At 43.0% G+C, this 24,001-nt stretch overlaps 7 protein-coding genes and 4 non-coding genes across 11 annotated transcripts; 3 read left to right on the top strand and 8 right to left on the bottom strand.

The window, feature by feature from the left end:
- Positions 1 to 572: 572 nt before the first annotated feature.
- On the bottom strand, positions 573 to 1,106 carry LOC6531674. Its single transcript, XM_002092429.4, has one exon. The coding sequence runs from the start codon at positions 991 to 993 to the stop codon at positions 760 to 762; it is 234 nt and encodes a 77-aa protein (XP_002092465.1). The 5' UTR covers positions 994 to 1,106; the 3' UTR covers positions 573 to 759.
- A 647-nt stretch (positions 1,107 to 1,753) lies between these two features.
- LOC26534523 lies at positions 1,754 to 2,125 on the bottom strand. The gene has a single exon (XM_015195994.3). It carries the CDS (start codon positions 2,070 to 2,072, stop codon positions 1,878 to 1,880), a length of 195 nt encoding a protein of 64 aa, XP_015051480.1. The 5' UTR covers positions 2,073 to 2,125; the 3' UTR covers positions 1,754 to 1,877.
- A 3,373-nt stretch (positions 2,126 to 5,498) lies between these two features.
- LOC6531673 lies at positions 5,499 to 5,708 on the bottom strand. Its single transcript, XR_005560895.1, has one exon. It is a non-coding gene; the product is annotated as a small nucleolar RNA U3 (small nucleolar RNA).
- A 260-nt stretch (positions 5,709 to 5,968) lies between these two features.
- Trnal-aag lies at positions 5,969 to 6,050 on the bottom strand. The gene has a single exon. It is a non-coding gene; the product is annotated as a tRNA-Leu (tRNA).
- A 1,229-nt stretch (positions 6,051 to 7,279) lies between these two features.
- Positions 7,280 to 7,361, top strand: Trnal-aag. Its single transcript has one exon. It is a non-coding gene; the product is annotated as a tRNA-Leu (tRNA).
- Positions 7,362 to 7,621: 260 nt separating this feature from the next.
- LOC6531670 lies at positions 7,622 to 7,831 on the top strand. Its single transcript, XR_005560894.1, has one exon. It is a non-coding gene; the product is annotated as a small nucleolar RNA U3 (small nucleolar RNA).
- Positions 7,832 to 11,259: 3,428 nt separating this feature from the next.
- LOC6531669 (lysine-rich arabinogalactan protein 19) lies at positions 11,260 to 11,975 on the top strand. Its single transcript, XM_002092428.4, has 2 exons — positions 11,260 to 11,393; positions 11,490 to 11,975. Exons 1-2 carry the CDS (start codon positions 11,391 to 11,393, stop codon positions 11,790 to 11,792), a joined length of 306 nt encoding a protein of 101 aa, XP_002092464.1. The 5' UTR covers positions 11,260 to 11,390; the 3' UTR covers positions 11,793 to 11,975.
- A 1,985-nt stretch (positions 11,976 to 13,960) lies between these two features.
- Positions 13,961 to 15,098, bottom strand: LOC6531668 (palmitoyltransferase ZDHHC15). The gene has a single exon (XM_002092427.4). It carries the CDS (start codon positions 15,028 to 15,030, stop codon positions 14,005 to 14,007), a length of 1,026 nt encoding a protein of 341 aa, XP_002092463.1. The 5' UTR covers positions 15,031 to 15,098; the 3' UTR covers positions 13,961 to 14,004.
- Positions 15,099 to 15,193: 95 nt separating this feature from the next.
- Positions 15,194 to 16,165, bottom strand: LOC120321160 (vegetative cell wall protein gp1). Its single transcript, XM_039372922.1, has 2 exons — positions 15,846 to 16,165; positions 15,194 to 15,774 (listed from the first exon to the last, which is right to left on the bottom strand). The coding sequence occupies exons 1-2, from the start codon at positions 15,846 to 15,848 to the stop codon at positions 15,310 to 15,312; spliced, it is 468 nt and encodes a 155-aa protein (XP_039228856.1). The 5' UTR covers positions 15,849 to 16,165; the 3' UTR covers positions 15,194 to 15,309.
- An 868-nt stretch (positions 16,166 to 17,033) lies between these two features.
- LOC120321158 (skin secretory protein xP2) lies at positions 17,034 to 17,850 on the bottom strand. Its single transcript, XM_039372921.1, has 2 exons — positions 17,749 to 17,850; positions 17,034 to 17,687 (listed from the first exon to the last, which is right to left on the bottom strand). The coding sequence occupies exons 1-2, from the start codon at positions 17,749 to 17,751 to the stop codon at positions 17,109 to 17,111; spliced, it is 582 nt and encodes a 193-aa protein (XP_039228855.1). The 5' UTR covers positions 17,752 to 17,850; the 3' UTR covers positions 17,034 to 17,108.
- A 4,651-nt stretch (positions 17,851 to 22,501) lies between these two features.
- LOC6531667 (skin secretory protein xP2) lies at positions 22,502 to 23,580 on the bottom strand. The gene is made up of 2 exons (XM_002092426.3): positions 23,488 to 23,580; positions 22,502 to 23,416 (listed from the first exon to the last, which is right to left on the bottom strand). The coding sequence occupies exons 1-2, from the start codon at positions 23,488 to 23,490 to the stop codon at positions 22,595 to 22,597; spliced, it is 825 nt and encodes a 274-aa protein (XP_002092462.1). The 5' UTR covers positions 23,491 to 23,580; the 3' UTR covers positions 22,502 to 22,594.
- Between the last annotated feature and the right edge of the window lie 421 nt (positions 23,581 to 24,001).

The raw sequence follows: 24,001 nt of genomic DNA, 5'->3' as shown, positions 1-24,001 counted from the left end.
GCTATAAGTTCGTAAGTATATTACGTATACCGATGTAACAACTTTTGATAATCACAAATGGTATTAATCAGCAATATGCAATTAATGCAATCTTGAAATATATCAGTTAAGAAAACGTTATCTCTAAAATATTGAATTACGGTTGTATAATTACAGAGCTGTCTGTAATTGATTACATTGGCTAATCAAATAAATATAATGCGTTTCACGCCAGTCAATTTTATCAATTTCTTGAAAAGCCCATTCGTAACAGGGAGAATCCCTACATAAAAGCTAGCTATTTTGATCCTCGGGTAACATTAGTCTTTAAACGATTGTAGTGCGAAGTGCATTGTCTAGAAATGGCGCTCCACATTAGAAAGTGGTTATATCTGATCACTTTGACGGCGATACTGCTACTGCTCCAAGTCGAAAAAAAATGCTCTCCTGGCTTCCAACTGTATTTAGATCGATGTCGAAAACCAGCGTAAAATGCGCTAAATGACTGTGGAATTGATTCTACTTGTGACGCCATAGAAGCTACGGATAAACTCTACCCATGTATTTAAAACATACTTCATTAGTGCCAACACTCTGGTTTTAATAAATCTGTATTTAATTATGAAACTACGCCAGATTCCTAAAACATGTGTGTGAGAATTGCCAGTATTTATATAATTTATTTGTATGGTTTATTTCGTTTATTTAAGTATCAATAAAAACACAGCTCGTAGCACGTTCTGGTATTGAACTTTAATCCCAACTTTAGGGTTTGTCTTCCTAGGCGATCCTACGACACGTGTGATGTGGACCCGTGCGAGTGTATCCCTTGGGGCACTGTGATGGATCGATGTTGAAGATGCTCTGCACCAATATATCCGATTCATTCGGTATGTCCGGCCGACTGATGGACACTCCGCTGGCTTGGTTCTGCGGAAGGGGCGGCATGGCCATCGTCCACTGCCAGCTCAGCATCAGTAGGCTAACTACGATCAGCACGGATCTTGATAGCATTTTTACCAGTTGCGGGTTTCTCCAGGTGGCTCGACTTCTAACCTCGGGCTTGGGAATTGCGTTACTGAATCGAGCTAGGCTTATAGTTGCCAATTTCTCAGCCAAAAGCTGGCAAAGCTTTTATCTGGAGGGCTTTCGGAGAGATGGCGAGAACCAAAGCCACTCTCTCTGATCGTTTTGAAACTACAATTTTAACAATGTACCTTATGTATTAACATGTCCAGTAAATATTGGTAAGCCATCAGTACAATAATTGTATATATGCAGAGAAACTTGTGTTTTAAAAACGAGCTCATAAAGAAAGTTATTCCATACAATCGAGGCAATTCTGTGATTTGTCTTAGTCCAAAAACGTACCTATATGTATATTTCTTTATATTTTTAATAAAATCCAGTTTTATCATTAAATTGATTTTTAATACGCATTGATTTTATTATAGGTAATCATAATATACAACGAGAAACCTTACTTCCGCACACCGACGGTTGTATACTCTTGCAGTAGTTATTTATATATGTAAAACAAAAAAGAAAACTACTGTAGTATACAGAATAGTATTACTTCAATACTAAGTAATATTAAAAATATATAATGTAAAAAATGGTACATTACGAATTAGGAACATATTTTTTGCATCTATTTTTCGATTACTTCTATGCCAGCTATATAATATGTTGCTCACTAAAATCAATATACTCTCTGCAAGGGCATAGAAAGCTTTCAGCAACGCTAAGCTTTAAATAACATCTTTAAAACAAATAAGTAAGCAATTCATTTTATTTTTAATTCACCTATTTGGCTCGGTTTCTAACAATAATTATCTAAAATGCATTCAGTTCGCAGCGGTTTGCTAACCTATATAGTCTTATCATTCCTAGTTATATCACTTTTCCGCGAACACCGCTCGTAATTGTTCTTGCTGGGCCTTCGCTGCCGCCTCCTTGGATTCCGCATCCTGGGTCACCGCCTTCCAACCCAGCCAACCGACGGTGTGGAGGACGAGAACAGCGATTCCGATCCGGACAGCTGGTCCGTATTTAGAGCCAGAGGCCCGGACTGCGTTTTTGGAACTATTCATAACAAAACCACACCAAACTGGCGGCAAGCGAGAATCAACTGATTGCACGTGAATAAATAAGTGAGAGAAAAAGCTCTCAAAAGCTTTTTAAATATATTTTTATTTTCAGGGCTACGAAATTTAAGATCAATGGAATCAGTTCCAAATAAATTGTTTAATTTAGTCATTATACCCGTTACTAGTAGAGTAAAAGGGTATACTAGATTCGTTGAATACATTTAATGAAAGTGTATTCTTTTGCCATTTTTCGCAAATTTTGATGATCAAAAATGCAAATATTTGTAAAAATTTTTTTTTTCGAAAATCGAAAAAGTAGGGATGGACATACATAGTTAGTTATGTTTTTTCGATTTTTTGATAAAAAATAATCCGTTTTTTTTCGATAGCAGTGAAAATAATTGTCCAAAACTGGAATGCCATACCTCGTTGAATTCGTAACAAAATTCCCTATCGATCCATGTACATACATTGAAATGCTACTTTTTGGCCATTTTTCGCAAATTTTGATGATGGTACCCCTTATCGAAAATGCAAAAATTTGTCAAATTTTTTTTTTTCGAAAATCGAAAAAGTAGGGACAGACATAGTTAGTTATGTTTATTAGCAGCACAAAACAGTCTTTATTTTAGCTGTGCGCCCATTTTTGGCCAAGTTATGGCGAAAACGCCGATTAAAAATATCCGATTTTTTTACAACAATTTTTTTTCGACCCCACGCACCCCGCATTTTTCATATTATTTATTTATTTAAATATATTAAATTATACAAATTATTTTGGGATAATATTTTTAGCATTTTACCTTTTTGTGAAACCAACATAAGTTAACTTTTATCAAAATAGAATTGTTATTAATTGAATTTAATTGTTTAAAATAGAAAAGCCTTAGCTACCATAACTGCCAAAAACCAAATGAAAATACCTTCTGGCAGGGAATACAAACCCACACAAAGTACAAGGGCAAATGGCAGAAAATAGAGGAGAACTTCGTTCTCAAATGGCACACAAAACGCTCGTATTACATAGCCAACGAGTCCTGCCGCAGGACGATCTCCGAGGGCCCAAGGATGGCAGCTGGTGCACACAAACATACATACATATGTATGTATATACAGATGTACATACATATATAAGTGGGTGTGGGAATTCCACCTGGGCAGGTGAAAGATTGAAGCTGCAGGCGCCAGGAATTAGCATGTTATGTTTAACGCATTTTTGCACCTTCGGCATGTGTGTGCTGTGTGCGTTTTAACTCCTTTTCCGACTTTTCCGACCAAAATATCCGATTTTTGCAGCGGCGGGAGGAGGGCTACGTGGTGGCGCCCCCTAGCGACACATGTGCAAACAAGACATTGCCTTAACCCATTGTGGCTTATCCCAGCAACAACATGGGAAAATCGAGAACAAGAGCTCAGCATTTTCCGCACATTTAATCGCATTTTGTTTGGGAAAATTGTTGAAAAGCTCACATGAATTTTAAACTGCGGTTGGAGCTGGTGCTGTTGGTCTGAGGTTTTCGAGGATGTTACGGCATATTCGGGGACTTCCTTGAGCCGCTTACGTGTGAGTGCCATTGAATAATGCAGCCATTGCAGCTAAATTAAATTCAATTTAAGCTGCGACATTTAAAAATTTTATGAGCTCTACCCACGCTCAAACACTAGATATTCCAGATATTCAACCCAGCCATTTGCAGCCGCCCACTCTTGAAATTTCGTCGCAAGAAGAACCTCTTGCTGGGCTCATTAAATAGATGCCCGGTACGTGCTTCCATTTTGGGGCACATTTCATTAAGTGCACGTAAACGGCTGGCTGTCAACTAGCTGGGGGCGTGGTCCCCCGCCCATCTACCAGCACATACACCCATACACCGAGTGACACACATGGGTAATTCCCAACGTAAACACTTTGGGAAAGCATGTCGCAAAGACATCAATTACGGCATCAGCCGCATTGCCATCGGCAGCAGCATCATCATTATCATCATCGATTGGCCCGGGGATGATGATGATGATGTCAATTCGGGCCTCTAGGTGGCGCTGCCTTGACTGTGCTGTGCTTGCTTTTCTTTTTCCCTCGGCTCCATTTTCCATTTCCCTTCGACTTCCATCCCCTTCGCTTCCCTTTAACCGCATTTCAAATGTGTTTTTATGTAAGCACTCAAAAAATACGACATTTGTAAGAGAACCGAAAGGGGTACAGTGCGTTTCACAATGTTATTTTATGCTTAGAAGTATGTATAGTCAAGATATTCAGAGTAAAATGTAGTATTTCATTTAGACGTAATAAATACATTCCCTTCAATTCTTATTGATCTTCCTATCACCACATATAACTTGCTTCATGAAACGCACTGTACTCTAACTGGCACTCGTATTTGCTTTGCATTGCTTAAATAAATTTTCACTACGTGTTGTTTCGTGTTTGGCAACAGAAATGGCAAAAAACGAGGCCCCAGAGCAGAAGCAAATGGGACAGTTGACAAAAACTAGGCAACCATTAATTGCTGTTGCGTGCAGCAGACAAGCTCCTCAAATATTTATGCATTTTATGTAGTCTTACTTCTACGATTGGGAGCATCTCGGGCAAGTGGAGCAGTTCGCCAACCAAAACACGAACTGGGAAAAGTTCGCCAAGGACCTACTTGAAGGCACTTCCAAGTAGTCATCATCCACTAATTGAGATCGTTGCATTAAGCCAAAAATCACGCCCTCGCTCAAGGGCCATTCATATGCAGCATTGAGTAATTAGAGCCCCCACGCCCCCACAACCATTAGCGAAAATTGTATTACAAATTTGCAGTTTTTTCGACCACTCACTGCCAAGTCTTGAGCACGAAGCGCACTTGAAGCAACAAAAAGCGGAACTCTGTTTCCCACTAAAATGTTTTATAATTCTCGTGGGGTGGTGGCGCCTGTGTCACCTTTAACGGACTGTCAACGTGCAACAAAAACACTTGAAACTGGCAACAAGCGGAGCGGCAAAAGGGTCGCCCCTCAAGTGCTGTTTTAATTGCTTCGCAGAGCAACAGCAGCAACAGTGTTTAGAGCAGGCGGAAACAACAATATTATTACTGCCTGGGGACTGAAAGGTTTACTGCTCTGCATATTCAATTATAGCAGTATGAAAAGTTACTATTTACTTTAAGTAGAGTAGCTTCATTACGCATAGGGTAAAAAGTGTCAATTAAAAAGTGTGGAATTAAATAATTGAAGAAATACTTCATAATCACATTTAACTTTGAGTATGCGTATATAAATAAATGCCGCATTGCTGAAATAATGAAACAATGCGTATGAAATTCAAACGCAGTCGTTGACAACAAATCAGCATCAAAAGCAGCCGCATAAGTTTTAGAAGGAAATTTCCTTCAAGAAACTAATCTTCCTACTTAAGCATTGTTTATATTGATTTGCATAAAAGAGAGCACCACTCAGAATTCGCTCTATCCGTGGTTACCGAGCGATCATCGAAGCCCTGCGTTCCGAACAGTGCGAAGCACCACAAAGGACACTGGACAAATCCTCACGCTGCCGAATAGAACGATTCAACTCATCAACGCGGGTGCGCTTGGCTTTCAGCTAGTGTGAAAGTATGTGAAGACTGACTACAGAAATGATCCTGTGAAGTATAGTCTTAACTACTCGCTGTCCAACCTGTGGATCTTGGTGCGCAGCACGCCAGAACAAGTTGGGAATCACAAGAGTGTGCGCATGAACAAAACGAACAGCACGCGTTGCGATAAGTGAGCGCTGTATCAGCGTGCTGGCGTTCGAGGGTTGAAATAGGTTCTACTTCTTTTCTTGTACGATTCTTTAGTTCTTGCTTGACAACACAACAGATGGCAAAGATCGGAAAAAATACAAAATAAGGCTATTATGGGGATGAAAAAAAAACTTGGCAGCGGTGGGATTCGAACCCACGCCTCCGAGGAGACTGGTGCCTTAAACCAGCGCCTTAGACCGCTCGGCCACGCTACCTTGTTGTGGCGCATGTCCAACACTCATGAAGAGACGATGCTAGACAGCAACTGAGCCGTTCTAAGACGACTGACACTAAGAAGTATCGTATCTCCTTGTGGAACTATTTTTATGGACGCAACACCTTGTCTTTATTTTGCCACCCACACTGCTGCGCATATAAATGCTCTCATTTGGAAAAGAGGAATGTCAATCAAAGGAAATCAATTTCAGGCACAAGCCTTACTCCTTCGCCGCTCTGCTGCATTAAAATGTTTATTATATGTATTTTGCAAAACTGTCAGCGTTTTTTCCGGGCAGCGTCAGCTTAGAAATGCGTTTAAAATTCAAATGAAAATGCGAATTTATGCGTGACAGGCGGTGGTCGTGGTCTCTTAGCTCACACATGCAACCGCAGCAACAATTTCTGGGCTTGGGCTGACTGGCGTCCTATTGTTGCAGCCATAAACTGAAGCCGGCATCGGAGTTGGGCAGAAGACTCCGCAATGAAATTAGAAAATTGCAATAAAAATCTTTGCACGGCACGAGAAGCAAAACAAAATAAAGTCTGCGGTTTCCATAAGGGTGCTACCCGTAGCCAAAATAAGGGGTTGTGAGGCAGCATTTGCGGTTTCATTAAAATGCCACCGAAAAAGGGAGCAAAAAGTCGGAAGCCGCGTCAGCAATGGGAATATTTTGCACACACGTGGATTTGTATACAAATTTAAAGAGGAGCGACATGGAAATAATTATAAAATTGTTCAATTTCCATGCCAGACAGATGTTGGGAAAACACAAAAAATCACGTACAATCCGAGCGGACAGAGGTGAGTCAGCTGAGCCCGGCCAGGTAAAAACGCTAATGGAGTTAATTGCGGGCATTACCAAGAATGCTGGGCAGCAGGTATGTTGGACTCAAATTAAATTTCAAACAATTGACAAATTGAAATTCCACCGACACAAAAAGAACAATAGCCGCATTCCGAGTGCTTGGACGAGTGTCCACTTAATATGCCCGCCAGCAAGGAGCTGTAAATGAAATAAATGACTAGACAAATAGTTTTGTCAAGACCGCAGAGCTGCGAACTCACTTGGGACAATAAGGAGTAGTTGTTTGCGAAATATCTGCAAAGAAATGCGAAAATTTACCACAATTTCCAAGTAAAATTTGTCTCCACAAGCCTGACATCAAATCAGCCATTGCCTTCTCGTCTTATCTCATTATGAGCGTTGGACATGCGCCACAACAAGGTAGCGTGGCCGAGCGGTCTAAGGCGCTGGTTTAAGGCACCAGTCTCCTCGGAGGCGTGGGTTCGAATCCCACCGCTGCCAAGTTTTTTTTTCATCCCCATAATAGCCTTATTTTGTATTTTTTCCGATCTTTGCCATCTGTTGTGTTGTCAAGCAAGAACTAAAGAATCGTACAAGAAAAGAAGTAGAACCTATTTCAACCCTCGAACGCCAGCACGCTGATACAGCGCTCACTTATCGCAACGCGTGCTGTTCGTTTTGTTCATGCGCACACTCTTGTGATTCCCAACTTGTTCTGGCGTGCTGCGCACCAAGATCCACAGGTTGGACAGCGAATAGTTAAGACTATACTTCACAGGATCATTTCTGTAGTCAGTCTTCACATACTTTCACACTAGCTGAAAGCCAAGCGCACCCGCGTTGATGAGTTGAATCGTTCTATTCGGCAGCGTGAGGATTTGTCCAGTGTCCTTTGTGGTGCTTCGCACTGTTCGGGATGCAGGGCTTCGATGATCGCTCGGTAACCACGGATAGAGCGAATTCTGAGTGGTGCTCTCTTTTATGCAAATCAATTTCAAAATTTTCGGTTGTGAGAGATTTTTAAATCTGGTAGCTATAATCTAGATTTAAGTACATAGTATGTTGTATTAGATATGCGAAGTTCAACGAACTAGACTGGACTTTCTTTGAGCGATCGTCCATATTTATGATTTATGCCCTCTGGTTGGCAAATCTGAAAAATAATCATTCCCCTATTTTAAATGATCAGAAACTTCCTTGATAATTATTACAGCCACTTACTTTTTGTTGCGATTTTTATTATGACAAATTAAATAAAGAGTGGTGGTGGGAATGCTGGGCCCTTTGAATAGAGTTCTCTAGTTTCGTTATTCTGTTTGTGCATTCTGGGAAGTGCATTAAAAGTTTGGCTGCCAGGAGAATTGCGTTGTGCGTTCGGGGAAGTATCTCTTCGCTAACAACGTATTATTGGCAATATTTTATAAGCTTGCCAAGACCACCCTGCTTCCCTTGGAGTACCTATGTGTGTCGGCTCCCCTGGTCCTTTGAAAAATTGGCATGTCGTTGTAACTTTTACCCGACTATGAGGAAAAAATAAAATCTCTTGGCACATAAGTTTTGTGCACGTTAAGTACTTTTTCATAACCATCGCAGTCGTTGCTGTTGTCTGGCTTTCGCCGGGGCAGAGAGATGGTGGGGAAGTGTTTTCCTATGCCTCGGGGGCATAATATGCATATGCAACGACAGAGGGGCAACAAATAATAGCGAATGGCAATAAAAAGTACGATACACATTGAGGGTAAAGCAGCAAAAAGGAAACTTTAAATAGTTTCAGCTACTTTTTCGAGAGTTTTGCAAATGTGGCGGATGTGAGGGAGAAACTGCACCAATGTTAAATTACTTTTGGGGCCATTTTTTTCTTTGCAGGGCTTTCGTTATTTTGTATTCCGTTTTGTGTAAAAGTTTGTGGCACTAAATTAAGCGATTACAAATGGCTATTCTTGATAATAGAAATTATAAATTGATATCAAGCAAAGTTGCCAACAAGTTGGAGCTGGGGGAAGAGAATTCTTAGGCAGTAAAAATCGATAAAAATGAGTAAGAAATTTTTGGGAAAGAAATAGGCACCAGACTGGGAATCGAACCCGGTGCTCATGTCTCGTAGTTTGTTGCTCACAGCAATTAGTAGGGACAGCAAAAGTATGCAAGAATTTCTGTGTTGAGAACTTTACAATTCTATTGACTAAAATAAGTTTATTTGGATAAAGTTGCATAAACTCTGATGCTATTTGACATGGCAAGTACCGTTTTTTTTGTGAACTTTGCCCCGGCACTCGCCAGCAAATTTGCTTGCTCTGCACGTAGCGTCATTTTTGACATTTAATTATGGCCGCTGCCAACAGAGGAGTAAGATGTAAACTCGATTTCATGGCCCCGAACTTACAAAAGGTGATTCCATATTTCGCTTCTTGGGGCTCTGGCAATGCGTGCTACGTGTGCATCTTGTACCTGTCTATTGTAGTTCCATATGCAAGCCACATGACCCAGCCTTGCCCTCTGCACTGTGCGAAATAAAGTGAGAGATTCGAGATAGGGATAGAAATAGATAGATTTGGTCTCACGCATTTTCAGGCTTACTTACTTACACGTAACTTTAAACAAAATTTATAAAAACAACACTAAAGCTTACATTCTTTTTTGGCAGTGTAGCCTTCCTTCGTTTGGTTGAACGTGCGTTGTCAAAACTGCCGCTTCATTTTTTTCCCATAAAACTGGGAATCTTCGTCCACTATTTTTTTTGGGAGTACCTTCTCCACACCATTTTTTTTTTGCTTTGCAGCTGGCCAACTTTGTGTGTGTCCTGGCGATTTATGAAAAAAAAGAAACAGCAGCAGGACGAGTAGGGCGTCGCACGTGATGTGAAATGGCAAAGGATTTGCCGGGGGGAGCCGGCCGGCCAACAGGGGAGTGCACTGGACAATGGCGTCTAAATTAATTATCAAGGATAACAGCGTGAAAGGTTCAGCGACGCTGCATTGTCTCCTGGCTCCTAATTCAATTACGACAGCTGGCGGCGTGGTGGGGGCAAATTAAAAAAGGCTTAGGCCAGAGTTAATACGGACTTAAGCGGGGTAATTAAAAGCCAAAGCTGCAATTGCATTCGGGAAATGTCTTAACTCACAGCGGCTTCCATCCCCATTTTGGAAACGGGGCGGTTTGCCTTTCGCATCCCCCTGCCCCTGCCCTTCTTGGCTGCCGTAAAATCACGAACTGCAAATCTCTTGAGAATAATTTGAAACATAGAACAGCCCGAGGAGCTGGAGAGAAAAGCCAAAAGACGATGCCGCCGAATCCCTTCCACATTAAAATATGATGAGCTCGTGAAGGCAACGGCACAAATGAAAACGAAGTTAATAAAAAAAGGTTGTAAAGGGAGGAGGGGCCGAACCAGGTGAATCTCAGGTGTCTGCGGAGGGTGTCCAAAAAATAATCAACATAAAAAAGAAAATTATTTGCAATATTATCAAGAGCAACAAAAGTTATAAGACAGACAACAGTGGAAAGCGAAACGAGGAAATGAAAATGCTGGCCATGAGAATAAAAACCGAAATGAAAATACTATGCCAAAAGGCAGTCGGAAAAATCTGGTGGAATTGGATACCAAAGATGAAGCTACATAGTGGAAGCCATGGATAACTTATAACAATGGTAAGAATATTAGCTACTAAATACATTTATAAGATACTCTTTTTGTAAAAATATTCTGTAATACCAACTACTTGAAATTGTTGTAGAAGTGTACACAAATCCCTTAATTTCACAAATCTCTTAATTTTTAACAATGCAATAAAACAAATTATACTTTAATTTTTGTTGTATTATTAAAGTTTGTTAAATTTCCAAATACCGAATTTTTCCACTGTTTAATACCAGATAGCTTTTCACAGAACATTTTCCCCCACTTAAACTTCGCAACTGCAGTTCCCTTTTGAGTTTTGTAATTGGGGTTAGGTCCAGCAATAAACCCCCAGCCGTTTAATAACAACAAACCAAATAAACCAGCGAAACTGAGATGCAAATTAAATTTGGTTTTAATCAAGCAGAGCCAGAGACTCATGTATTTTCCATGCGGGGGCCGAGCCACAAGGCCGTGTTCAACAAGCAAATCAATTAAAGGGCTGCGCCTCGAGCGTCAAACAAAAGGCAAAAGTCAAGATTTTTTGGATACGAATTCGACCTCAAACGAAGTCATCACTTGACCACTTCAGCAAACAATGGGACAAGCGATGCATTAGGCAAACAAAAGCAAATACACGAAACGTGATCAAAGTTTTTCCATTCGATTTATGGCTTGTGCATCCAAAACTGCCGGACAACCGGTTCCATGCGGCCGGATTCATCGATCAAGTCATTGGTGAGCGATTGAAGATCAGCCACAGATCAAGTTCAAAGTCATTTGGCTCTTCTAGTGCTGCTTCCGTTGCCGTCGGCATAAGTTGGCCAAACAGTTTTGGGCATATAAAAGCCATCGGAGAACATCGCATTCACAGCACACATCTTTCGTTGAGCGCAGTCTAAACACTTGAAATCATGGTGAGTTGTTTGCTCTCGGCTGTACCAAATATTTATCTTCAACTTTGTTTGTAATCTTTGTTTATATAACATACATTTTGCATTTTATGTTTTCAGAAATTCCTGATCATTGCCCTTGCCTTCCTGGCCTGCGCCTTCGCCGATGTCTCGGAGCTTTCTGGCTACGACTACCAGCAGCCAGCTCCTGCTCCCGTGGAAACCTACATTCCACCTGCACCGCCAGCACCCGCACCCGCTCCCGTCGAGACCTACATCCCACCTGCACCACCAGCACCCGAGTACATCCCACCTGCTCCTGTCCAGGCCGAGGAGCCCATCATCGAGGAGATCGAGCAGCCTGCCCAGGACGGCTACCGCTACAAGACCGTTCGCCGCCGCGTCTTCCGTCACCGCAACTAAATTGAAAGCCATTTGTTATTGTTAATTTGTTGACTCGAGTGCAATTGCTGAATACCATCTTTGGAAATTCACTTGGAGAGTAAATAACTGTGAAAAATTATTCGTTGTCTTGTACTTCTTTGGTTGTTATCAAAGTGTAGTTAACAGGAAAATATACCACCAAATTTATACTTATACATAAAATCCCTAAACAGTTTTATGCTTTAATAACCTTATTTGCAAGTTTGTTTTTTTATAACTCAACTTGATGAAACAACAAGGAATATCCTAGTACAATCTAGAGCCTTAGTAGCTGGTTCATACTTATTTCAATTTCAAATAATTCAATGTATGAAAGGACAGTTTTTAAATTCAATCGCCTTATCAACAGGTTCCCATCGGCCAACTTCCCAAGTTCAATTTGCAATGCCAAAGTCCCCATTTGAATGGGGTTTTCTTGGCGATAACCATCACCCCCTCTGGTTTTCCCATCATCCAACCCTCTTTAACCCCGACCAGCCCACAAAGGCCTAAACAAACCGCTCAAGGACAAACACATGTTCTGGCCAACACTGGCATTCCAATGGATTCTCTCCCCATTTTCGAAAGTCTGGCAGTAAAAAGGTCAAACCGTCGACTAGACCAATTTGACTTAACCAAAAATTGCTGAAACATTCAATGAGCAGGGACCAAAGAAGTGCTTCCCCATCCCGGCTATCGATTGGCTTCAGCCAAAGCAAACAAATCCTCGATTACAAAATCAAACAGAGCACAAAAACAAAGGATGCCGAAATGGAAAAAATGTTTTCCCATAATGCAAAATGGGGAAATATGCGAATTCAATAAGCTGCGAGCGGTTGGCTGGTTGGCTGGACAAAAAGGACGATGGCGACAAGGACATGTGGCTGAGCAGGACACCTCCTAGACTCTCCTCCCTTCATATTCGCTACGTCTTCTGACGACCGCCCTTACAAGTCATTTGGGCCAATTGCTGTTGACTCTGCGCTCTAAGGCGAATTTCCGCTGCCAAGTCGAGTTCACATATTTTGCACTCACTTTATGCTGATGACATGCAAGTGGCAAAAATTATTTGCGCTCGTGCATTTGGCGACCAGCTACGGCCACGTCTCCGGACCAGCCAAAGCAGCAAACAAGCTGTGGAAATCAGCAAGCTATGCTCTAGACACTGAGAGAAATTCTAGCAAAATTACCAATATTATTATTGTAATCAAAAATTGCAAATGGAAGAGTAATCATGAATAAAACTATGCTAAACCCATCATTGAAATGGTTCTTCTACCAAAAGACATACCATAAACCTACTTTCGATTTCGCGCAGTACATGCTAGAGCGGGAACAGGACTCAGACCTCAGACTACAGACTACAGGAGCATGAAGAAAAAATGCCGCCCGACGGCAGACAGCTCCCATTTCCATTCCCATCGTCTTCTTTGTCGTGACATACGGAAAATTCCCCACGGAGTCTATCAACAGTTGATAAAGCAAAATGTGCGTAGAGGCAGCCGGAGAAATGGAAGAAGGACCCTGGGCTGGGATGGCATTCTTTTCCTTTTTGGTATGTACATAAGTTTATTATTTTGAAGGTAATTGGATTTGTGTTGCAGCGCAGTCAAGAAGTCGCCGCAGCATAATAAGAAAATATAGACGAGGACATTGAACTTGGGGGCGCGACAATCCCAACATATGCTCAGTGCCCCAAGGAATCGCCTCTGGCCAGGGAGTCCATCCGCTGGACATCGCATTGCCATTGGTTGCCATTGTTTGCACTCGTAATTGTTTTCCTAATGGATAAAGTCTATAAATTTCTGCGCCCGACGAGCAGCCAAATGCGAAATATGTCACGAATGTTAAGCGTTTTATAAACGACTCCGATGCGTTTGTGGGCAGGATGCGGACTAGAGAACCGGAATGCCGAGGATTTATCGATGTTGGCCACTCAGCGGGTCGAAGAAGAAATGGCCAGCGGATTGCAGTTGCCAAGCGGATGGAGTCCCGGTGCTTGGTGCTGCTGCACTTGCCAATGACTCGTAAATTAAGATGTTGATGGAGTTCCCATTTTTCGAATTGTCTACGGCAGCTGAAACTCAAAGAGTACAAGCTTCTCCTAGAACTGTTTTTCTTTAGCTTCTTTGATTTGAAATGGAAAATAAGAAATTGCAATAACCGTGCTTGGTGATACAAATTAAACATTGATTTTTTATTTCGTGAGTGCTTATTCATCGTTGAAAGTTGGCTGATGAATTCCGAGAATTCGGGCCACGTTTTCCTTGTAAATCTGAGCTCTGTTGGGTGCAATGTCTTTTCTCTGGTTATCGGCACGGACTTCCTTGAGTCGATCGTGGTCTATGGGAAATGAAAGTCCGTCACCACGACTAGAGAAGATCGGAAAGGGCCAGAGGTACCACTTATTGCCATAAAGTTCTCGGAAATTGGCAAAACATCCCAAATTGAAGCCATTTTTGTTCTTGCCGCCATCGAAAAAGTACGTATCATAAGCTGATTCCATGGTGGTGCGATTTCGAGATACGTTTAACAAGCTGACAGCGTACATAATCAAGGTGAATATGTTAAAGATAATGCATACCAAGTACTGCAGAATGTTCCAGGAGTGCTGCATTTTCAAGCTAGTCAGCTCAAAGCCGGAAATAAGGTACAAATCATAGATCATCACGCAAAACAGATAAAAGCAATATACCTCAGCGTAAAACAGGAAGAGTATGAAGTACTTGAAGTTGTGAAAGTGGACGCAGTTCACTATCCAAGGACAATGGTGGTCCATTTTCAGGACACACATGTGGCAGTTGCGACAGTGATGAGCTCTATCCGGCTTAATTATCCAGCAAGTCTTGCAATATCGCACTAGTCCATCGCTTGTACAGGTGGCAATGGGTAAGTTTCTGGCTGCATAACTGAGAACTCGAGCTGCTCCCTCTGCTCCGTCGTTTCGCTTCAATCTGTCCACATCCTCGGCGGATATTTTCCATTGGTCGGGTATCCCAACTGGAGCTACGAAAATGCAGCGCAACCATGTCCATAGAAACATGAGCAACAGCAGGTGGTAGAAAAACAGCAAAAGCCCAGTGGTCAAATAGTTGGAAACTTTCCTTATGCAGATCTGGTAGACCAGTACGTGGTAGGACCATACCAGTGCGCCCAGAATTATGAGTGCTGGCAGCCATCTGACCAAGCAACAGGGTCCTCTTCTTTTTCCATCATGGCCTTTCCCAATCCGGCACATTCTGGAAAGGGTCCTCCACCTGCGGTGCAAGTAATGTTGTGATCCCTTTGCGGAAACATTTTGCTTATTTCGTGCTTTTGAACACTTTTTGCCAGCCTACTCAATTAAAATTTAAAAGAGGAAAGTTCTAGACCTATAACTAATAAAGTAATAGAGTGTTTTGTGCTTTTTAATCATTTATTTGCTCTTCAAACTTTAACGAAAACATTAACTGATACCTTGCCAAAGTGATCTTTGCCTAAGGCCTATCACATTAGTCAACAATTGCGATTCACAGACTTAGTTGCGGTGACGGAAGACGCGGCGGCGCACGGTCTTGTAGCGGTAGCCGTCCTGGGCGGGCTGCTCGATCTCCTCGACGATGGGCTCCTCGGCCTGGACAGGAGCAGGTGGGATGTAGGCGGGAGCTGGAGCAGCGGGAGGAATGTAGGCGGGTGCTGGGGCAGCGGGAGCGATGTAGGTCTCGACGGGAGCAGCTGGGGCAGGTGCTGGGGGGATGTAGGTGTTCTTGGGCGCCGGTGGTGGTGGTGGTGGTGGGGGTGGGATGTAGGCCTTGGCAGGCGCAGCTGGGGGAGGAATGTAGGTGTTCTTGGGTGCTGGTGGTGGTGGTGGTGGCGGTGGGGGAATGTAGCTCTTCACAGGCGCCGGCGGAGCGGGCTGGGGATAATCGTATCCTCCGGCAGCCAACTCCGAGACATCGGCGTAGGCGCAGGCCAAGAAGGCGACGGCAATGATCAGGAATTTCTAGGATGGGAATGAATGAATGAATATATTTTTGCTGATTATCCTTAAGGTGCTGTAATCCGTGCACTTACCATCTTGAGGAGATAGGCTTGTTGCTGCTTGGATCACAAGTTGATGTGTGCTGCTGAACTCGAGGAGTGACCGCGGTTTTTATAGCTCATTGTTTTTTGGGGCTGCGGGTCAACCGGAGCCAAATTAATTGCATGATGCCCCCATGATACCATGATACATGGGGGTCTTCACCTCACTCACAAAAGTCGGAAGACAACCGATAGCGATACACACGACAACGAGCCTCCAATGCCAAGGCGGTTTGACGGGTTTTCTGGTTTCGTTTTGGCTTTGGTTTTCAAATTTTAGTTTTCGTTTCCAAAATCGTATTATCGCTGCTTTGACTTGGGCCAACTTTGTGCTTCACTCTGTTTAGATACTGCAAAAGCTTCTTTAATTAGATCAAACCAACCTATTGTTGCATGCTGTATAATAGTTTAATTTGTTTTTTAGTCATTTTGTTTTTATTTTGCCAGCTTGATGAATGGTCGTGGGTCACACGCAAGATTGGCATGGGTTTATGTTTTAATAATCATATTATTTTTTTGTTTTCTGTTTTCCGTTCTCTTGTCTCTTTTTTAAGCCCTGTCAAATATTAGCCGTCGGCTGGGACTGTGAAGTCGTTTCAAGATTATGCCAAAATTAATTTCAATTTGCTTAGATTATGTTGATCTTGAAAATGTCTGGCGAAGCTTAATTAATTACTCAGGTCCGAAAGTAGCAGAGTCTCTGCCTTTTTCGAACACCTGGCTAATAAAATATTTGATTTTTACGTCGCATCACTTGGCTGGCAGCTGATGAACATGTTTTCGATGAGTGCACATAAATATAAGAGATGTGATTGCTAAAAAGTTAAAAATGAATCTGTATGAAGCTGTTGATTGTGTGTTTTGGTTTCTAGTTTAATTGGATTTATTTTGTATTCTTGTACTTTTGTATCACATTTTCATTGACATTGCTGATGGTATATGTCTACTTAATTACTAGTTTTCAGGTGCAATTGTTTTGCGCATTTCAAACCTGGAATCGAACCCGTTCCTAAGAACTTCAATGCAAACTTTGAACCACAACGATAACTGGAAACTGGTATATATCAAAATATAAAGGAGAAGTATATGCTAACATACATGTGGTTGAATTATTGTTGATACACATATGATATAATGGCTTTCGTTCGTGGGAACTTTAGAAGACAAACACAATTGAAGTTTAGGTAATAACTTTTTTCGTTTTATTTAATAAACATCCTCCTGGCGGCGATCACCGCTAGAGTTGGTAGCTCTCTAGATACGGCGACGGATCACACGGCGGACGGTCTTGTAACGGTAACCATCGGCGGACACGGGCTCGATCTCCTCCAGAACGGGCTGTGGGGCCAGGACGGGAACGGGGGCGGGAGCGGGAGCAACCTTGATGGGCAGGGGAGCGGGGGCTGGGATGCTCACGGGTGCGGGGGGAATGTAGGTGTTGACGGGTGCGGGGGCAACCTTGATGGGAGCGGGAGCGGGAGCAGGGATCACAACTGGAGCGGGAGCTGGAGCTGGGATCTCGACGTGCACGGGTGCGGGGGGAATGTAGGTGTTCACTGGAGCGGGAGCGGGAGCGAACTTCACGGGAGCTGGGGCGGGAATGGCCACGGGAGCGGGTGCTGGGGCGGGAACCTCAATCTGGATGGGAGCTGGTGCTGGTGCGGGGGGAATGTAGGTGTTCACGGGAGCGGGAGCAACCTTGATGGGGGCGGGAGCGATTACGGGCAGAGGAGCCGGCTGTGGGATGCTCACGGGAGCATAGTTGTAGCCCGACAGATGGGACACATCGGCGTGGGCAACGGCCAAGAGGGCGACGGCGACAACCAGGAATTTCTGCAAAATAAATAAAAAAGTTAGCAGGACTCTTGGTATACTCTTTTAATTTTGTACTAACCATTTTGGATGTATGTTACTTGGAACGTGGACGTTTCTAGTATGGTTTGTATTCATCTGCCAGGTGGTATTTATATCAAAACCTGGGCGCGGTGCAGACGCGAAGAATAAACATTAATACGAGCGAAGAAGTGCGGATATCGGGGTCTCTTAATATGACAGAAACCAGAATTTTACGAGCCACGCCAATGGTCAACTGTGGTACCCTACGCCGACCAGAAGGGGTTGTTTCGACCCAAGCTCACCCTCTTATGCTTCGTCTTAATTATAACTCTTATTCTAATATGATTAACGTGACAGTACAAATAAATGCAGCAAAGCCATGTCTTTTAAGCTTTTTAATAATAGTAGGGCATTGTAGGGCAAAACGACAGTCTGTCTAGTTCAACCTGCGCTTCTCCACTCGTACTTGCTTGTTTTGCCATTGCCTTCATTTAAATATCATTTGCATAAGACATTTGTGCCTTAGTGTATCAAATTGAACTGCCAAAACTAAAGCTGCTCTAAAACTGGAAACCAACTCTCAAGCTTTTGGCAACAGAGGCCTACAGCCCACAGACTGTTTTGTCTTCAGACGCCAGACGATTGGCGATTTCAGGCGGTCATTAATCTGCTTGATTAGCTAAGATAATGTGGCTAAAAACAAAAGCGTATTGCTTAATTACACAGGGAAAAAGGGCACAGGGATCTGGAATCAGTAAGTCAGTAACCCGTTGCCTCTAATCAATCCGCTCACTGTTTCTATTATAATCTTGAACTTGGTACTAAAATTAAATCAAACTTCTAAAATTCAAGATAAAATCGTGGCTAAAAATCAAAGTTCTATTATTCGCTAACCTTTGGATGACCTTTTTTCGCCCAGTGCGTTTAATTAAAGCCCGACCAGATGGCCAGGAATATCCAAAATTAACAAGCGGCAGCGGTAGCTGCTTCGATCGGGTCAAAAGTTGAACATGACGCCACCCAGACTGTCCCCATGTGTCACTGCCAAGCGGAAAACAAATTAGCCACTTGGATGGAAAGTTCTGGGGCCACTTTAAGTGGCGAAGGGGAAGAATACCAACCAGCGCTGTGAAGGACAACACTTTTGTGCCCGTGCACTCTCTCTTTTTAATTACACAAATTGCTAATGAACAATTTTCTGGTTGGTGCCAAAAATCCGCGGAGACTTGCCGACGCCGAAGTGATTTAATTTCCATCGAATTTGTTTGTCCTCAGAGTGTAAAAATAAAATACGAACAGCACATGCACATTCACGTAGTGTTGGTGTTGTCAAAAAGCTATGCAAACAAGCACTTAACCCCTTTTATTTTGATTCCATTCCATTATTTTCGCAGCGCCAATAAACCGAAACTGCAAATGTATTTCGAGCAAATACACAAACACTCTCTAACGGAGCATTGCACATACATAGCCGCAATGGCATGCTGGTCATGCAACGCTGCGTATACGTAATTTAGTTGTTTGCCCGTTAATAGTTGACATGCAGTGCATGGTGGCGTCATCAGAGGGCAAAAGGAAAATATATAGTTCGTTCCCCTTAAAGTGCATAAAAAATGGGTTGAAGTGCTGCCATTCGAGAGTATTTTCCCCATTCGAATTTGAAACTATACCGAAAAAGGCTTAAAATGTTTTAATGGAAAAGCTCCTCGATATCTGAGCTACTACTATTCGACAATATGACATTTATATTTTATTTAAATGTACTAAAATTACCTTTAACCTTTGGACAATATGTCATTTATATTTTATTTTAATGTACTAAAATTACCTTTAACTTCTCAATTTACAATCTCATTTCTTGGTTCACTGAACCTCTGCGTCCATTCTAATGAATTATATATTTTTTTTGATTTGCAATATTTATTCGATTGATTATAATTTTGGATACACGCGCTTCGATTTAAACGAAGCTACCGCCTAGATCCCTTTCGCATTCATTCGTATAAACATTATTTGCATAACTAATTTGCATTGCTGGTGCAAAATTGATTTGATAAATATTCAAAAACTGCAGCCCACTGACTTGCTGGACTTCAAGTGGAAATGACAAACACTTGCCAATCGATTTTCCACAATTTTTCCACGTTCGATGGGCACCAACTCATAAATTCATTCGCCGCATCGGTATATATCTTTATAAATATATGTGTATGCCTATATATATACCTGGGCCAGATAAATCAACGGGCGACAAATTAATGCTGCAAATGAAGTGCAACTGCTGGCATCGAACGCGAGAGGAATCGAGTACCCACCTGTCCAGGATAACGATTATTTTCGCGCCTCTTGCCCGGACCTTCCCAGTCCGTCTGTCCCTCGTCCGATGGCGCCCCAATATGCAGTAACAGTAAAAATAAATGAAGGCAGTCAACGTTTGCATATTTCAGTGGCCGCCGCCCCACCAGCCCCTCCAGCACCTCTATCCCCACCATTTTCCAGCCCTTGTCGGACTTTTGTCGTTTTTCTTGTTTTGTTTTTCGTTTTTCGTCCCCCCCCTCAACTGCTGATATAATTACGTTGATACTGTCAATTTCCCAACGATCCATGTCCCATATCCATGTGCACTCCGCACGTTCGATTTCGCACTGTCGCTTTAAAGCCGTAAGCCAGCCGACCAACAACTGGGATTTCGACGGGTTCGGGTTCGAAGGACTCGTCAATTTTTACACCCGATTTATTGAGTAAGCCCAGAGTGCAGGGTATTTTGCAAAGTTCAACTGTCGCTGAGAAAATGTCGCACAAGTATACCTTACTGGCCAAGATTATTAATAAAATTAAACCCAGCTATTTACATCATTTATTGCAGTGAAGTATTGAAATTCCATTTGCCCGAAAAGGTCATCAGTTATTCGAATAGCTACCACAGTAATGATATTTATGGTTTTTCAAGAGCATTTTCACTTTTTCTTCTGCATACTTTCAGGCCGGCGGAGTGGTGATTATTTTGTAATCCACGGCGCCTAAAGCATTGATTACGCATTTTGCAGACCATCTGCCTGACGGGTTGAATTCGAAATGGATGGGGCTTGGATGGGGCTGGATTTTGGGTGGCATTGGGCCGAAAGTGCTCCTACGGCCATGCCGATGGGTCGCAGTGGCCATAATGCGTGTTAATCAGGCATCATTAACTGCTAATTAAGTGCGGTTGGAAGTGCAACCAACTGTCAATTGTTGGGTGTCCGCCATACCTGGCTCCTTTTTATTTAATCGCCAGCCCTTCTGGCTGGCAGAGCAGAATGCAATGAGGCTGAAAATTACCCAATCCATGCCACACTGCAGTTACTACTGCAATTTCAACTAATCGCTGGCGGGGATTAGTAAAGTGCTACAATGTGCACTGGGTGCTGAGTGAAGAGCCAACGAATCATGTTACTGGGATTAAACCACATCAATCAGGATCAATGAGAATTCGAAATCAAACAATTTAAGTAACTTATTATGAATTATAATAATTTCTTTAAAATTAACAATAAAACTAAGTAACTGAATAGAGATTTTTCATTTGGCTGCCACACAAACTAATCACCGTTGATTGTAATGCGGCTGACCGAAACGTCTCTAATTTGTAATTGGCTGTCAAATGATTTTTAGGAATTTCTATTGCCAGTATGCCAGTTCGCATAAAAGCAAACATGTGTTTTAATTCATTTAATTGAGCTGCCAATATTTGACCAGAATGCAATTAACGAAATAAGCCAGAACAATCAATCTATTGCGGCTTCGGCCAAAGGGAGTGGATAAAAAAATGATTTTGTTTTAATTACGCAATTAATTTTAGTAGCTGCCCCGCTTGCGTTTGTGCTTTTTAATTAGTATGCGCAGTGGCAAGTGTAATATGTATGTGGCTCTGCGGTTGTCCCGGAATTCAGACTTGAAAGTGGTGGATTTTGCCGCCGGGCAGCCAGACATTTCCCTAATCAAATTGGTGAGAGAAAAAGCTTTGTCGCTGCATTTTCTTGTTAATTTTCTACAGCGTCTATCGTCTGACGATGTCCTTCTTCCTGGAGCGCCTTCGATTTCATCCTGCCACTTGTTAGCAGCCACAAGTGGTCAGTGGTCGTCTGATGAGGCCAATCCACTCGGCTCCATCTACGCTGAAAGCTGCAGCAGCAGCATCATCGATTTCGTGTGGGTGCACCGACAAAAATATTACCCAAATTATACGGAAGTCACATAGTATTTAAATATATTAAAGATTTTTCAGAAATATTAAAAAAAGAATTTTAGAGAAATTTAAATTGTCCAGAAGCAAGAAAAGCTAATCAAGAGCAATATACGATTTGGTTTTTCTTAGTAATTCCTAATAAAAAAGATAGTTACCCCAATTTCCGTGTCCTTGGATATACATATTTAATTATATAAGTTGCATACAGTAAATTTTCCGCTTTCTGAGTGCATCTGAAAACTTTTGAATCTAACGAGAAAAAATTTCCACATCATCAAAGCTCATTCCAGGCCATAAATTTCGTGATAAATGTGGAGTGGCGAGGACTGCGGACTCCGGACTCCGCCATCGAATCGAATCCTTTGGGAGTGTTCCGCAACTTGCTTGCAACTCCTTATTATCCTCCGCTGCCCCTTGCCCCTTCACCAACAGTATCTGTCCGATGGCAAGTTGATTCCAGCAGTCTCGCCATCTCATTGGGTTTCATAAATTTCCAACTCAAATGGCCAGAGCAAACTTAAGAGTTTCCCTTCCTCCTGTTTCCCGTGTGATTTGCTATGATTGGAAAACAATTTGAAGACTTTTCTTTTTGTTTAACAAATTGAAGGCGGAATTTTTTTTATTGCGAGTCCCCGTAGGGATTCGTTAGGAAACAGTTTTTCGTTGGGCTTTGGTAAGTTTAGAAGCGGTGACGGTAGACGCGACGACGCACGGTCTTGTAGCGGTATCCATCATTGGAAGCGGGCTCGATCTCCTCCAGAACCTGAGTGTTGGTTGGCTGGTAGACGGGAGCGGGAGCTGGGATGCTGATGGGAGCTGGCTGGTAAACGGGAGCCGGAGCTGGGATGCTGATGGGAGCTGGCTGGTAAACGGGAGCCGGAGCTGGGATGCTGATTGGTGCAGGTGGGACATAGGTCCTCACGGGAGCTGGAGCTGGGATCACAACTGGAGCTGGAGCAGGAGCTGGGATCACAACTGGAGCTGGAGCAGGAGCGGGGATCACAACTGGAGCGGGAGCAGGCTGGTAAACGGGAGCTGGGGCCGGGATGCTCACGGGAATGGGAGCAGGGGCTGGCTGGTAAACCGGAGCTGGTGCAGGTGCGGGGGGAATGTAGGTGTTCACTGGGGCGGGGGCGGGGATCTGGATTGGAGCCGGAGCTGGGATGCTGATGGGAGCTGGAGCAGGAGCTGGCTGGTAAACAGGGGCTGGGATCCTGATGGGAGCGGGAGCTGGGGCTGGGATGCTGATGGGTGCGGGTGGGACGTAGGTCCTCACGGGAGCTGGAGCTGGGATCACCACTGGAGCGGGAGCAGGAGCGGGGATCACAACTGGAGCGGGAGCAGGAGCAGGGATCACAACTGGTGCTGGAGCAGGCTGGTACACCGGAGCTGGAGCAGGCTGGTAGACCGGAGCTGGGGCCGGAGGAGCGTAGTCGTAACCCAAGTGGGAGACATCGCCATAGGCGCAGGCCAGAACGGCAAAGGCAATAACCAGGAATTTCTGAAAAGCCAAGCAAAACGAAGCGTTTAGAAATATAATCCTTGATCCTTCATCCATGTGGGTAAGCTCACCATGATGACAGCTGCAATCTGTTACTTCAAGAGCGATCGAGTTGCTTCTGTCTGAAGAGGCTCAATGGCTAACTATTTATACAAGACCGAGCCCAAAAAACTTGAACTGAACCTCAGGCCGGCCGAAGATCATCGCCAACGTCTCATCTGAATATTCAGCGCAGATGAGATTTTTCTTGACTGGTTTTTTGTTTTTGGGGGTCGTCAGAATGAAGAAGCGCTCGATGGATAGGTTTATTGGATTTAAGGAATGAAGATTGAGTCGTAGAGTCGCTGAGTCGCTGATAGATAGACGGATGGCCGGATAAGCCGTGTTAGCTGGCAACACCAAAAGTGACTTTTAGTTGACATTTATCTGCATGCAGACTGCTAACGGCATATTTTATGGGATCATCTTTGGTTTTATTGGCCAGCTGGATTAATAGGTGATTCTTATTTTTGGCACATGCGTCTGGTGTAGCCGGAAATTTGCAATAATCGCTTGAAACGAATGCAGACACAGAAACTGGTTGGG

This window comes from Drosophila yakuba, chromosome 2R, assembly GCF_016746365.2.
Source record: "Drosophila yakuba strain Tai18E2 chromosome 2R, Prin_Dyak_Tai18E2_2.1, whole genome shotgun sequence".
NCBI lineage: Eukaryota > Metazoa > Arthropoda > Insecta > Diptera > Drosophilidae > Drosophila > Drosophila yakuba.
Note: the sequence above shows the minus strand (reverse complement) of the source record. Positions and strands in the feature narration are given on the sequence as shown.

Bases quoted from the DNA above. Each gene is read 5' to 3' on its own strand.
- LOC6531674 (XM_002092429.4), bottom strand. From the start codon at position 993: ATGCTATCAAGATCCGTGCTGATCGTAGTTAGCCTACTGATGCTGAGC.
- LOC26534523 (XM_015195994.3), bottom strand. From the start codon at position 2,072: ATGAATAGTTCCAAAAACGCAGTCCGGGCCTCTGGCTCTAAATACGGA.
- LOC6531668 (XM_002092427.4), bottom strand. From the start codon at position 15,030: ATGTGCCGGATTGGGAAAGGCCATGATGGAAAAAGAAGAGGACCCTGT.